The sequence below is a fragment of the Mytilus californianus genome, unplaced genomic scaffold (genome assembly GCF_021869535.1).
Source record: "Mytilus californianus isolate M0D057914Y unplaced genomic scaffold, xbMytCali1.0.p SCAF_9, whole genome shotgun sequence".
NCBI classification, from domain to species: Eukaryota; Metazoa; Mollusca; class Bivalvia; order Mytilida; family Mytilidae; genus Mytilus; species Mytilus californianus.
In genome coordinates, this window is record NW_026262745.1 from 62,110,978 (window position 1) to 62,125,523 (window position 14,546).

Here is a 14,546-nt window from a genome sequence, read left to right on the forward strand (position 1 = left end):
AGTACTCCCCTGTGCACTGAAACGTTGACGCTCCAAACTAAATATGAAAAACAAAAATTGTGAATTTTCAAACGATGTAAAAATTCCACGAATCTGTATATCAGCGTACTGTCATATATGAAACTATCTAATGGGGATAGTATTTCCCAGTTCAAATGCAACACCTATAACTGCACGTAATATCCATAACTACGACGCAACAATGCACATAAAGCAACTTTTATTCATCTCGAAATTTAGTTGTTATATCACACGGACTTGAAGGTTTATTTTTGAAATTTTATAAAGTGGTTAACTCCTTGATCTTTTTAAGGAAGATTTATAGCCGACTGTACGGTATTAGTTTTGCTCATTGTTGAAGCCGTACAGTGACCTATAAGTTGCTGAAATCCGTGATACTTAGTCTCTACAGGATATTTATATTTGCAATTGGCAATCATACCACATATTTTTATTTTATATTAATTGAAACATATTGTTCACGTTTATGCAGTGAATTATTACTGTATATCACATACGTTTTTACAATCAATACAATTACAGAGACTGCATAAATTGGGTTGTTGCAGTATAAATAAATTGCTTCGCCGAGCGCAGCTTGATACGACCGCAGAGGTCCAACCCTGAACATTTGGGGCAAAAATGGACACAATATTCGCGCTTGATACAGGTCTGAATTTGGATTGTAATACTATTTGACACATAATAGGTTTCTGACACAGAATAACTGTAGTCAAAGAACTTAGAATTGGTTATATGATTTGAATTTATATTCAATTTTTTGCTTTGTGCAATACACTATACTGTTGCGAATTGACCCCCTCCCCCTTTTTTAAAAAATGAATTGACAGTTATCACCTCAAGACAATACAAAAATTCTTTATACATAATTTAAAAGCAGTGTAAGGGAGATAATTCAAAGTTGTGTTTGAATTACCTCCCTTACACTGTAATGTGTACTTAAGTAATTGTCCATTAACCAGGACACCCTTGTTTTTTCTCACTTTTTTGCCTCTAATTCCTAAACGGTTTGAGCCATAACCCCCCAAAGCCAATCCTAACCATCCTTTTGTGGTATGGAAACTTGTGGTATAATTTCAGAGAGATCCATAAACTGTTTTACAAGTTATTGTCATGAAACTAGAAAAATAGATATAGGAAGATGCTTATTTGGGCCCCTTTTTGGCCCCTAATTCCTAAACTGTTGGGATCATAACCCCCAAAATCAATCCCAACCTTCCTCTTGTGGTTTTAAACCTTATGTTTAAATTTCATAGATTTCTATTTACTAATACTTAAGTTATTGTCCGTAAACCAAATGTCTTCGGACGACGACGACGACGACGTGAAACCAATATACGACCGCAAAGTATAAAAATTGAGTAATTGCAGTATAAACTTGAATTGAATTCTATTTGAGAATTAATCTGCTAGAAAATAATTTTAAACTGATTGTTTTACGATAAATTTAGTAAATATGTATTTCTTTATGAAACATTTGAAATGATAATGATAATAAACAACTATGAGAATAGGAAAAGCTATAAAAAGCACAATAATGCAGCAGCACTAAATTCAAGCACTATATGATAAGAGAAATGGCATTGGATGTACAATCTTCAACATAAGTATCATATTCCTTTACGTCTTTCACTTCTTTTCTTTCTCTTATCATTTATCCTGATATCTTTAATTTGTGGCGGATGAATAATCGTTCCATTTCATTTTTTTCCGCTCAACTTATTTTTTCGAACACAATTTTTTTCCCGAGTATCCTATTACCCTGGCTGCCCCTTGAATAAAGTTAAAGCAAATAGTAAACTTGTTTGTAGCGTTGATGATATATAGTGTATTGTCTCGAAAAGCTGTGCATCTCTTTCGGTAATTAATTCTTTCTGTTTTTCATTGTTTTACTTTTTCTGTTTTCGCACTATACAGCAACAATATAAGCAAATTACAATTATTGCAAGTATGAGAAATACTCCACTGATAGTTCCCGCAATAATAGAATTACTCTGTTCATTTGACATTGCTGGGTATGCTTCTGAAATAGATGAGAAATAGAAATTGTCAAACTACTAGCAAGTCACAGACACAAAAACAATGCGTTGAAGTATTACATTCTGGAAAGTGTAAAAGATCTTGTGATCACCAATTCCATTTAACGTTTTACAGTCCATAACTATATATTTATGTATACATGTAGTATGCAATACTATATATTTATTGTAACCAAGACTAGTATATAATTAGGCTTAAACTACTGCGAATCCGACTGTGCCGGTTCTAGCATTGTATGGAGTCACCCTGTGTTTTTGAGAATTTCAAATTATTAGACTTAGTGTTACTGTATTAAAACTGAATGTAACAACTCCTTCAGCAAAAGTTAAGCTTCGACGTTTTTAATCTGGTTATTCTAGAACCACGAGTCTTGTGCACTGAAAACTGTCTCTAGCGTATAATATGATAAAAAAACGTTCAGAGAGGCGGCGTTAGTAATATTACTTAAGTATCTAACCTACTTAAGTACTCATAATTTATGTGAGAGGAAATTTTATTTCTACAGTATGGACCTCGGTGACCGAGTAGTAGAAAGTCTACTGTATCACTGGCCTGTCAAAATTTAGGTTTTTAGTTCGAACCCCTGCACGTGGCAATTATGTTCGACTCAAATCTTAATTGGTCCGAGTACACAGTTATTTCGTAGTGCATTTCTTTTAGACAATGAATGAAAATTAAAAAAATCCCACCTGCGCTTTCTCAATAATATTTTTACAGTGTGTTGTACTACTTTTGGGACAAATTATATCAAAATTATAGAAAACTTCATCGGCTCTAACTCAAAATATGGGCAATTTCATGTTAAGGGGGTCTTCAAATCTTTTGACAGCTTCCGAAGTGCTAATTTTGAACATTTTTCAGCTGGACCAAATCACTACTTTACTTTAAAATTCATGACCCAAATTTTTTTTACAGTGTCATTTTCACCCCCCTACTTACTATTTGAGTCATAAAACATGGAGAAATAAATTTGGAAGGGGTATAAAAAAATCGACAAGTAACAGACTGTCCACACTAGGGACTATAATCAATCAATCAATCAATCAATCAATCAATCAATTACAATCAATTAATCACTTGTGAAAGGAAAATTGCTTGATTTTTCTTGTAAGCGGGCGATACCTCTATTTGAAAAATATTTAATGCAATGTTGTGTTTACGGACGTAGTAAGTTACAGCTACATATGTAAACAATAAGGAGATATATGATTAGTGAACACTGAGCCATCAAGCATTTTTTTTTAATTTTGTTTCGGGTCTTCCATCATGACAAGACCCCTACGTATTGTTCGAAATCCATTAAAACTTCAATGGTCGTTAAAGCATTACAAGAGATGGGGGTAGGTCAAATAAGTTTCATTGATTTGAGATATGCCGATAGTATGGTATTGCAACTGCCTACCAAATATTATTGGCTAACCATTAGTAGATCTCCTTCAATTGAAAATGTTAACGTCGCAGACGCTGGGAAAAATATATCTTTGTCGAAGCGAAAATTAGGTAGGTTGTAAAAAATGGGTTGACAAATATAAAAAAGGTTGATGGAACAAAATAATTTGCTTGCAATATGTCACCTAGATACCCGTTCCAAGTGTTATTGCAATGATGCTTTTATGAGGGTCTTGATGGGGGAACTCCAATTCTGTATTCTTTGATGTTTTAGGTCAATTTTCTCTTTTCTTTTTATCTTTTGCCCATTATTCTCTATTTTTTATACTTTAGCACTCCATTATTTTCTATTCTCATTTTTTTGGGGTCGATTTTTCTTTATTCTTTATATTTTTTGGCCTTCTTCCGCACTTTTTATCCATTATTCTCTGTTCTGTAAATCCCATCCAGACCCTATTTTATATATCCTGTCCCAAAAACAAGATATTCGGTTTATGGTTTCTAACTGAAATAAAATGTACCGCCAAGGTTGTCTCTTGGTAGCATGCATGCATGCCTCACGTGTGGTATGTTGTGGCTTCTATCAACGAAACTATTCCATCAATGTATTTAAAATTGGTATTTGCTGTTTCTCCGCTAAGCACGCAACATTTAGGGGTAAGAGCACAGACTGGTCGGCTCGGTGTAAGAATAACGTGTCCGGATAGGGAAACATTTCATCCTGCGTTAACAAGCACGTTAAAAATCTGATTCAGGGTGTCGGTCTAGTACATGTTACAAAAATTATTTATTGTCATATCACATTAACTTATTATAGTCCTGCATATGCAGTTAATTTGCAACTGGACGTTAAACAACAATGCATCATCACCTTCGCCATCATCAAAATAAACTGGAAAAACCCGTGAAATAATAATTTAATAATTAAGGAAACGCTCTGAAAGATGACTCTTCTTTTTAAATTCTTTTGGAACACTTACTGCATACTAGCTTTCCGCCAGACCATTGACCATTGTTCCCACATACTCTTGTTTCATCGCCAGAGAAATAATCGTATCCGGAATCACAGTTATACACTACGGTTTCAGTAGGATTATTTCCCTTCAATTGCCTTGTAACATGATCACTCACGCCAGGATCTGGGCATGTAATTGCTAAAAGTATTAATAACGAATCAGTGTTTGTATAAAATTACAAAAGAGAGGACTCAGAGGAAGATACAAAAGGGATATTCAAAATCATAAGTCGATTACAAACTGACAACGACATGGCAAAAAACGTAAAACGACCAAAACACAACATAGAAAACTATGACTGAGCAACACGTTCCATTATAACTTATCTTTTTAATAAATGTTTATTGATAGCATTTAAATTTTAGAAAAATTAACTGCACGGATGGACGACAAAAATTGAGATATGTAGTGAAATTAAAACAGAACTGATAAGGCGGAAATAGCTTAGATAGAATTTTCATTGATTTTAATGACAAATTTTACGAGGACACGTTGAATACTACCGTTAGGTGTTTTGAATTTCTTTTATTATCATGCATTTCTTATTGATGAAGATTCACCATAGACACAATGTACGAGGCTTATACATGTGGATTTCAAACGCGTGTTTCGTAGACATACATGTAAGACTCATCAATATTGCTCGAAGCAATTCAATATTCGCTCTTGATCAAAGGTTATTAGTTCAATATTGATGATAACTATGTATTTTATAATCGATCCATAATAGAAAGAGGTTCATGTATACACTTGTATTTTATGATTAAATTGTCAGACTCACTTACAGTACCATTTATTCAAATACAAAAAATAAACTCTTTTATTTGTTTTATGATATACTGTGAAGAATTGTATCAAGAAATGCGCTCCAAACAAAAATAAGGAGATGTGGTGTGATTGCCATTGAGACAACTATCCAACAAAGTTCAAATGAAGTGGATGTAAGCAACTATAGGCAACCGTACCGTATGGTCGGCTATAAAAGGCCCCGACACGAAAAATATGAAACTATTGAAATGAAAAAAAACTAACAACCTTATATATAGCAAAATAATGTACAAAATAAAACAAATATGACAGACATGCACTAACGACAACTACGTAACTACAATCTCCTGACTTGGGACAGGCACATAAATAATTTTGTGGGGTTAAACATGTTTAAAGGCGCCAACCCGACCTTAACCTGGGACAATGATGTAACACTACAACATGAGAACAAACCATAAAAATCAGTTTAAAAGGACTTAATTCCTCAGATCGATACAAAGCAGAAAAACATCTAACAAAAACCCAGACCGGACGTGGCAAGGTATTTATACTTCTATCATAACACAAAAGACACAAAGTATAGACCTGAGAGTACTCACAGCTATTTCAAAAACAACAACAACTAATAAAAAAATCATGCATTTAAGACTAAAACATCAACCAGTACTCGTCCAACATCCAATGGATTCAGTGAAAACACGTCATTAACAGATTGTACACTGTAGATTGAATGTGCATATGTGTATAACAATAGTTGTTTTTAAGGTCAGTTAATTTACTCGGATTATTTGTTCCCGAGAGAATAAAGGGTATAGCAGATATCATAGCATTGTTTATAGCAATGTTTCCAGAGAAAATTCTGTTAGAAGGAACAAATACTGTAAATCAGAAATTATTGCGAGGTGTTTAGTATTGCGAATAATGTGACTGGGTGAGAATCGCAATAATAAGAACTCGCATTCTGACATCTGATGCATACACCTGTATGCAGCTTTTCATGAATTCGCAATAAGTAATTCACATTTATGTCCATTCTTCAAAAATAAATGCACGCAATATTTTCTGAATCTACAGGATACGTTAACAAACATTTCATAAAGTGTAAAGAGATTGAAAAGTGCATTTATTTATCCAAAGGAATACTCCGAAATAAACAATATAATAAGTAATTTATTATTTTTGATAATTAATTGTGAAGATTTACTATATACGCTACACATTAATTACCGTTAAATACATTCAAAGCTTTAATTGAAAAAGAAGTTGGACGGATATCGTTGTGTACATGTATGATATGTCTCAAAGTTGACTATGCAGTGACCAATCTGCCGAATATAAATTCATCTTCATAAATCATTTATTACTTCAGAAGAAAGTAAATGCTTGTTTATCCTTATCGCTGCCATGGTCCTATTTTGGCAGCTTTGTCTGATCTGCTTTTAGATTAACCAACCTAAGAAATATTCAGTTCAATTAGAAGGTAAGTTACTCGGGAGTATAGAAATACATAGGTAATATAATAACGGCAACAGCGGAAAACTAAACCCGTATTATAGCAATTTGTGACATTTTGTTGTTTGCAATAAAATTGAATTGTTTGGTAATGTCAAGGGGGAAAAGTTATCAAAAAGAAATTTGAGACCAACATTCCAATGTAAATTCATACTGTAAATACTAATATTTTCTTGTTGCATGAAGTTGATTTTAATTGTAACCCACATTTTATACTTACTGCAAACTGGGGGCTTTCCACTCCAATTTTTATTTTCCTTACACGTGCGAACCAAATTACCAGATGTTAGTTCAAAGCCAGTGTTACATGTATATGTTAATGTATCCAGATACTTCGCACCAGTTTGTGAATATATCGTCGTAAAGACCACCGGTGCAAGACTTGGACAGGTAACTTTTGCTATATAAAATAAAAACAATTCCCCCATTAAGATTTTTAGAATGCATTATTCTATGTAATAAAATAATCCGGGCAGATAACTCCTAATTTTTCAAATAAAAACGTATAACATTGGATTTACCGCATGTGTATTTCATAGATATAAGAAGAGGTGGTATGAGTGCCAATGAGACAACTCTCCATCCAAGTCAAAATTTATAAAAGTAAACCATTATAGGTCAAAGTACGGTCTTCAACACGGAGCCTTGGCTCACACCGAACAGCAAGCTATAAAGGGCCTAAAAAATTACTAGTGTAAAACCATTCAAACGGGAAAACCAAAGGCCTTATCTATATAAAAAATGAGAAACGAGAAACACTTATGAACCACATCAACAAACGACAACTACTGAACATCAGATTCATGTTTTATATAAAGAAAATAAGTTCATAACCTTTATATATAATAGAACACACCCGCGACATCGCGGTTCCATGACTGAATCAAATTACCTCTACGTTTTGTTTTCAGACGGGATTTTTAGTATTCGTATTGTCATTTGATAAAGTCATGCTGATTATAAGGTGCACAGTTTTCTCTTCTTTTAAAGTCTTTCTGTTTTGTCATTTGATAAAGTCATGCTGATTATAAGGTGCACAGTTTTCTCTGCTTTCAAAATCTAAATCCGTCCGAGTTTTCTTACTACAACTGGAAACTACTTGTAGATATATTTTTTTGGTCAATGATTGAATTTAGCAGTGTCAATCCCTGTATAATGACGAAGTTCAACTCTGACTATGACCCGTGTATATAGCAAATCCAAAATACACCATTTGGTGGTGCGCCTGACAGAGGCGAAACATACAGATTACGTAACAGGTAACAGGTACTATTGGTATCGGTATCGGATTTGACCCGGAATTTGTTAATATCAATTATGTGGAAAACAAAAGGGCCTGCAATGGTGTAATTTTTGTTCAACACCATTGTCCTATATAAGTTAAATATAAAGTTGAATTCTTTGATTCGTCGTTTTACGTCATATGTCGGCTAACAAATTGGACCTCATTATTTTAGTAGTATAGATAAAGTTTATAATTGGTGTTCAGAGACCTCAATCGTGATGTGCCTAATTTTGTGTTAACAAGTGTTATACAGTGATAGATACGAGAATGGATTCATCATTATTTTTGAAACAATTTGGACTTCTAAATTGTTATTGACCAAACATTGTCATGCACAATAAAGCTAGTTGTTATAAATATGTTAATTATCCAAATCACCGAGGTTATAAAATTACCTGTTCAGATCATTAGAGATTCAGTATTGATTATTTAACTTAAAGATATATTGCATACTCACTACAAAGTGGAGGGCTTCCATCCCAATTTTTACCCTCCTTGCACTTCCGAACCAAATTACCAGATGCGAGTTCATAACCTGTGTTACATGTGTATGTTATCGTATCAAGATACTTTGAACCCGTCTGTACTGATACTGAGGCAAATGAAGCAGCAGAAGGATTTGGACAAGTAACTTTTGCTGCAATGATAAGAATGGTTATTTAATAACAATGATGTGTGTCTTTGTTAGACTGATCAAATCATGCCTAATGTCCAGTGGCAAATATTTCATTCGGGTTCAGGTCGCGAAAAACTTCACAACCAATACAACAGGTAGGTTCTGCAAAGTAAAGTCGACCGTATTGAAGGGCGGGAAATTTGGACATCCACTCGGAAATGATGATATGTTGGATAAGGGAAGACATTTTGACTTGCAAAAGGTAACAGGCAGCCTAGCGCTATGGAACCATAACAAATCTTTTGCAAAAGTTTTTTTCGTGGACAGTGTATTGCACTCAATTTACACAGGATATCGGATTTTACGTCCTAATTCTGAAAGGACTCTTATTTGTACATTTTTCATAGAGAAACGGGCATGTTTCTATTTAAGAAATTGTTTTACCGCAGTAAAAGAGAAGTCCAGGGAGGAACAAAATGCTATACTACCATTGGGTTCCATTTGAAGTATTTATATTAAGGAAATAAAATAAATAAGCGTCAAACTGATCATAAAAAATAATTAAAAGATATGTAACAAAATTAATTGATTGGCGTTTGGTAAGCATCACGTGACACATATCACATGCATATTCCGAAGGAACATGTGACAAGAAAAAAACATTGTATAGAGATTGTGAACAATCATTGGATATCATTTTTCACACTCCCTTCCTCTCAGAAAAATAGAACAATTTTCGATTTTGCCTGTAATTATACCTTTTTGATAAGAATTAACCTTATTTCAATGAGAAATGACAAAAATAACGGAGTTGCTAATGGAGCACAAATATTAACGTTGTATTTGTAGAAGTCCTTCCCCTAAGCAGTTTTTGTTGTCGAATGACACCAAACTTAACCAGGAAAAATCTATGTGAATTCAGTTTTTCATCCTACATTGAACTTTTGATGTGGTCCCTTACATCCAGGTAAATTGATCTCTAGTGGACATTGGATAGTTTGTTGTATCTTGTGCAATCACGCCACATCTCCTTATTATCAAATAAAACATATGTTTTCCTTCAATTTATACTAAAATTTAGAATGGAAATGGGGAATGTGTCAAAGACACAACAACCCAACCAAAGAGCAGAAAACAGCCCAAGGCCACCAATGGGTCTTCAAAACAGCGAGAAAATCACGCAACCGGAGGAGGGCTTCAGCTGGCCCCTAAAGAAAAATGTGTACTAGTTCAGCGAAAATGGACCTCACACTAAATTCAGAAACATATGAATGAACTAAAATTAAAAAAAAAACATACAAGACTAAAAAAGGCCAGAGGCTCCTGACTTGGGACAGGCGCAAAAATGCGGCGGGGTTAAACATGTTTTGTTAGATCTCAACCCTCCCCTATTCATCTAGCCAATGTAGAATAAGCAAACACACAGCAAAACGCACAGTAAAACTCAGTTAAAAAGAAGTACGAGTCCGATGTCAGAATAGGTAACAGAAGAAACTAAGCAAAATAACAATGATACATAAATTAACAAAGGACTACTAGCAGTTACTGACATGCCAGCTCCAGACCTGAATTAAACTAATTGAAAGATTATGTCTTCACCATATTAAATCAAGCACAATCCCTCCCGTTAGGGGTTTAGTATCATACCATCATAGAATATGAGAACATAACCCGTATCATGCCAACAACTGGTTTAATAAATGTGTTTATTTCCGATGCAAAAACCCTATGAGTGAATCAATATTAATTCCAAAATATGCCATCTTTAATGACCTGACAACAGTATCGTAACTATATCCCTTCTAAATAAGTCTGTTTAAAGTTTGGTTAGCTTTTGAGGTGAATGACGACATTTTTGTGATTTGTATAGAATATTACCATAAAAGATTGGAAGTGAAATACCTGAACGTATAAGATGCCCGCATGTTGATTTATATTTACGAATCATGTCCTTGTACCGATGATAAAATTTAGTAAATGTTTTGACTAGTTTGTGATATCAAAAACCCTGGTGAAATAATGTTAAGTAATACAGAGATTTCTTTCGTTAAAATCAAATACGTTGTTACATACACGAGCGAATCGAACAAGTTGAGATGTATAAACACCACAAGATGGTGACAAGGGAACGTCACCATCTAAAAATGGATAATTAACAATAGGAAATGAAAAATCATCTCTTTTATCGTAAATTTTGGTATTAAGCTTCCCGTTTTAGATATAGATATCAAGACCCAGGAAAAGGCAATGTTCATTGTTAGTATTAGCTTTATTTAAAGTCAGTTCAGCATGATAAATCTCTTTAGTGTACATACTGAAGTCGTCATTATTGAGAGCCAATACATCATTCAAATATTTAAAAGTGTTATCAAATTTTTGTATCAGATGTTGTTTGCAAAAAAGTAACTCCCGTGACATAGTGGAAACATCATGGCAAATTGGAATGTATTTAGTTAAAGGTAAGGATTTTAAGAGTGTTTGATAAATTAACAGTAAAAGGTCGGAACATGATTCCCAGGGACCCAAACTTTGGTATGCAGTCAAGGTCTGACATGTTCAAATAAATAAGATTCCACTTAATCCCATGCAGGTGTGTATATTTATGCTTCAAACTACGCGTAGGAGACGTTCTACATTCCCCGAGAACAAGCACTACAGTTCTATACAAATACTTACAGCAAACGGGACTATCATTCCAAATTTTATCTGCTTTACAGATTCGAACCAAATTACCAGATGCAAGTTCATAACCTGTGTTACATGTGTAGGTTATCGTATCCAGATACTTTGAACCTGTCTGTACAGATATTGTAGCAAAGGCAACTGCAGAAGGACTTGAACACGTGACTTTTGCTACAATGGGAACACTGAGTATTTTACAAAAACGATTAATATTTTTATTTTCGAATTTTTCCAGATTATCATATTAATTAAAGCGAATTTTCTATTATAGTACATTTGGTCCTTGTGTCTTTTTAGGTCATAAAGGTCCTAACGGTTCTACGTATTTATACATCGCTGGCTTTCAAATGTAAAAGTTTAGGAGTTGTTGATCAATGAAAATCCACAAAAGCGATGTGGACGCACGAATTTTATTTGCACTAATACCGTAGAATAAACACATCATAACTTTTTATAAGGGTAAACTGTCATTTTGAGAACATATAACTTATTGTTTAGATAAAAGTAAATGTTTTTTTTCATGCCTGATTTCTTTTTTAATTATCGAATTCTAAAAAAAATGTGGATAAGAAAAAAGCTAGATGATTTGACAAAATATGAAATCGAGTGAAATTAATATCATGTTAACAAACAGGTTTGACAGACGGATGGCCGTACGTTAGCTAACACGTTACACGTTTGATACATGTGATGTCCTCAGATATTTGTTTTGCTTTATAAGGTATAAAACCATACAATAAATGGTCGTCTTTTTGTGGTAATGCTCTTAACTGAAGTACTAGTATACATTGCAATATATACTCTGCAAACATTTCCTCAAATCAATATATATTAATAAAATGTTACACTTATTTAAGTTTAGAACGTTCCTTGACATTCAAAAGATATTCTATAAACAAACCAGATATGTCGAACTTAACCATAAATAGTAATAACATATAAAGGGTATCAATTGTATTGCACCAGATGCGCATTTCAAAAATAACTGTCTCTTCAGTGATGCTTGAGACCAAACTATTCTTTAGCCCAAAATCAAGTACAAACATTGAAGAGGGACTGATAAAACCAAAAACGAACCAAAGTAAAGCCAAACACAGACAAGAATTACAGCTCAAATATCTTATTTAAGATGCTGATTTACAAAAAAGTCCTAATTTAAAGAGACAAATGAATAAAGTGTGGTCTTATATAGAATATCAATGTCTTATATCACCAAAAAGAGTTCTAATATAAGAGAACTTACTACACACAGGAGGGTTTCCATCCCAGGTTTTACCCTCCTTACACGTCCGTACCAAATTACCAGAAGATAGTTCATAGCCAGTGTTGCACTTGTATGTTATTGTGTCAAGATAATTTGAACCAGTCTGTACCAATATTGTGGCAGAGACAACTGCAGAAGGATTCGGACATGTCACTGGCACTACAATAATTATTGTACTTATCTAATATCAAATAAATACATTTATTCTAACTATTAAGATCGATTTGATAAAAAGCATTCTCCACCAAGTTCCAAGAATATTTTCATCTTTTCTTTGCTTGGTTGAAAAGTTTGCTCTCAATTTCGATAAACTCCCAGTAATAGCTAGTTCAAGAATTTATGTCATGCGAACATTGAAACAACATGAATTTAACTTACTTAACTAACAAATTATAACGAAATTGATAAAAATTTTGTCTAACGTTTGCTTCTGGTGAAGAAGAAGTTTGAAAATATAATTTGGCTTTAATTTTGGATTACTTTACGTCAACAACATCTTTACACTTAAGTAGTAATAGTTTTTAAAGGATTTATTTTCATGGTAAACTTGTATCTACTCTTATATACACAATGCTAAACATTATTAACGACAGTATATCCGAATATTCTGCTTTTCTACGCGTAAAAAAATGATCACGTATGTTTTGCTGCGTACTAACCCCCCCCCCCCTCACCCCCCCCCCCCCCCCGAAAAAAAAAAATAAAAAAATAAAACTCATCAAAGGTCCATTTGTACCACATATAATTACAAAAAAGCTCATAAATCATTGAATGTCTCTTCTAGAAAATTCCCATTCCCTGCAGACTACAATTTACGTTTCTAATGTCATATTACAAAATAAACAATCATTTACTGCTATTGTACAATGTTGCTGATATTACAGGTTTTTACCAGCACATTTGGCCCAGGGGAGTACATGAGAAAGATAAATCTTCTTATATATAGGTAAATGTGTTGTAATCGTCAAAAAAGATTCACATAATCGATTAGAAACAGTCTTGTGTTTAAATGACCGTAAGAATAATTCTTGCAACATCAATGCGACGACCTTTGTATTTGCTCTAAAAACTTTTAAAACCACACAGACAAATGTACTATGTTCATTGGATTAATATGACACTCACAACAGATAATTGGAGATCCTTCCCAATTACCATCAGATTTACAAGTAAGCACTGCATCTCCAGAATTTTTGTTATATCCTACAGAACAAGACAACGTTATGGTATCATCTAGTCCGTTCCCGCTTGTTACATTCGTTGTATGGGGCACTGTGTCCGGGTAGTCACATGTCACCGCTAAAATAGAAGAGAGGCGAAAGATACCAGAGGGACATTGAAACTGGCATAAAAAACTAAAGACTGAGCAACACGAACCACACCAAAAACTGGGGTGATCTCAGGTGCTCCGGAAGGGTAAGCATATCCTTCTCCACATGTGGCACCCGTCGTGTTGCTCATGTTAGTACAAACTCGGTAATAAGTCTAATTCGATAGGTCACATTCGGGAAAAGGGGACGGGATTGTAGTTACAACATTAGGAACATAGCTGCTATCATCTGTGAAACAGGTATTCAATAACGGCCAACCCACTCTCTATGGCGTCCGTAAGACTTACGAAGGGATGATTTCAACTTCACCAATTGGAACTCTCGGTTTAATAGCTTCCTTGTAAGCAGCAACCATCTATCAAGGAAATCATGATAGGAAATACAAGCCCTGGAATATCGTATCAACTGGGAGATATATACTCCGTATGTAGGCGCTGCTGGAATGTAGCTACATATAAATGGAAAGTTCACAATTGGGAAGCTGAAATCATATTTTTTGTCGTAAAGTTTTATTTTCAACCGGCCCTCCTCATTGTTAATTTCTAGATGTAAGTCAAGATATGAGGCAGACGTAACTGTATCTGTTGTATCCTTTATATTAAATTCGATGGGATAGATG

At 34.0% G+C, this 14,546-nt stretch overlaps 1 protein-coding gene across 4 annotated transcripts in view; it reads right to left on the bottom strand.

Moving 5' to 3' along the window:
- Window positions 1-435: 435 nt before the first annotated feature.
- The window catches only part of LOC127716162 (sushi, von Willebrand factor type A, EGF and pentraxin domain-containing protein 1-like), a 112,299-nt gene continuing 98,188 nt past the window's right edge, over window positions 436-14,546 (bottom strand). For 3 of the 4 annotated variants that reach the window (XM_052222278.1, XM_052222279.1, XM_052222280.1), the window contains 7 exons: window positions 13,722-13,895; window positions 12,576-12,755; window positions 11,327-11,503; window positions 8,492-8,671; window positions 6,970-7,149; window positions 4,431-4,604; window positions 1,395-2,044 (listed from right to left, as the gene is read on the bottom strand). In XM_052222278.1, the coding sequence (XP_052078238.1) occupies window positions 1,911-2,044; window positions 4,431-4,604; window positions 6,970-7,149; window positions 8,492-8,671; window positions 11,327-11,503; window positions 12,576-12,755; window positions 13,722-13,895 (1,199 nt within the window). In that variant the 3' untranslated portion in view covers window positions 1,395-1,910. Of the gene's footprint in view, window positions 2,045-4,430; window positions 4,605-6,969; window positions 7,150-8,491; window positions 8,672-11,326; window positions 11,504-12,575; window positions 12,756-13,721; window positions 13,896-14,546 lie in introns of all 4 variants that reach the window. The other variant, XM_052222277.1, reaches the window with a different exon arrangement.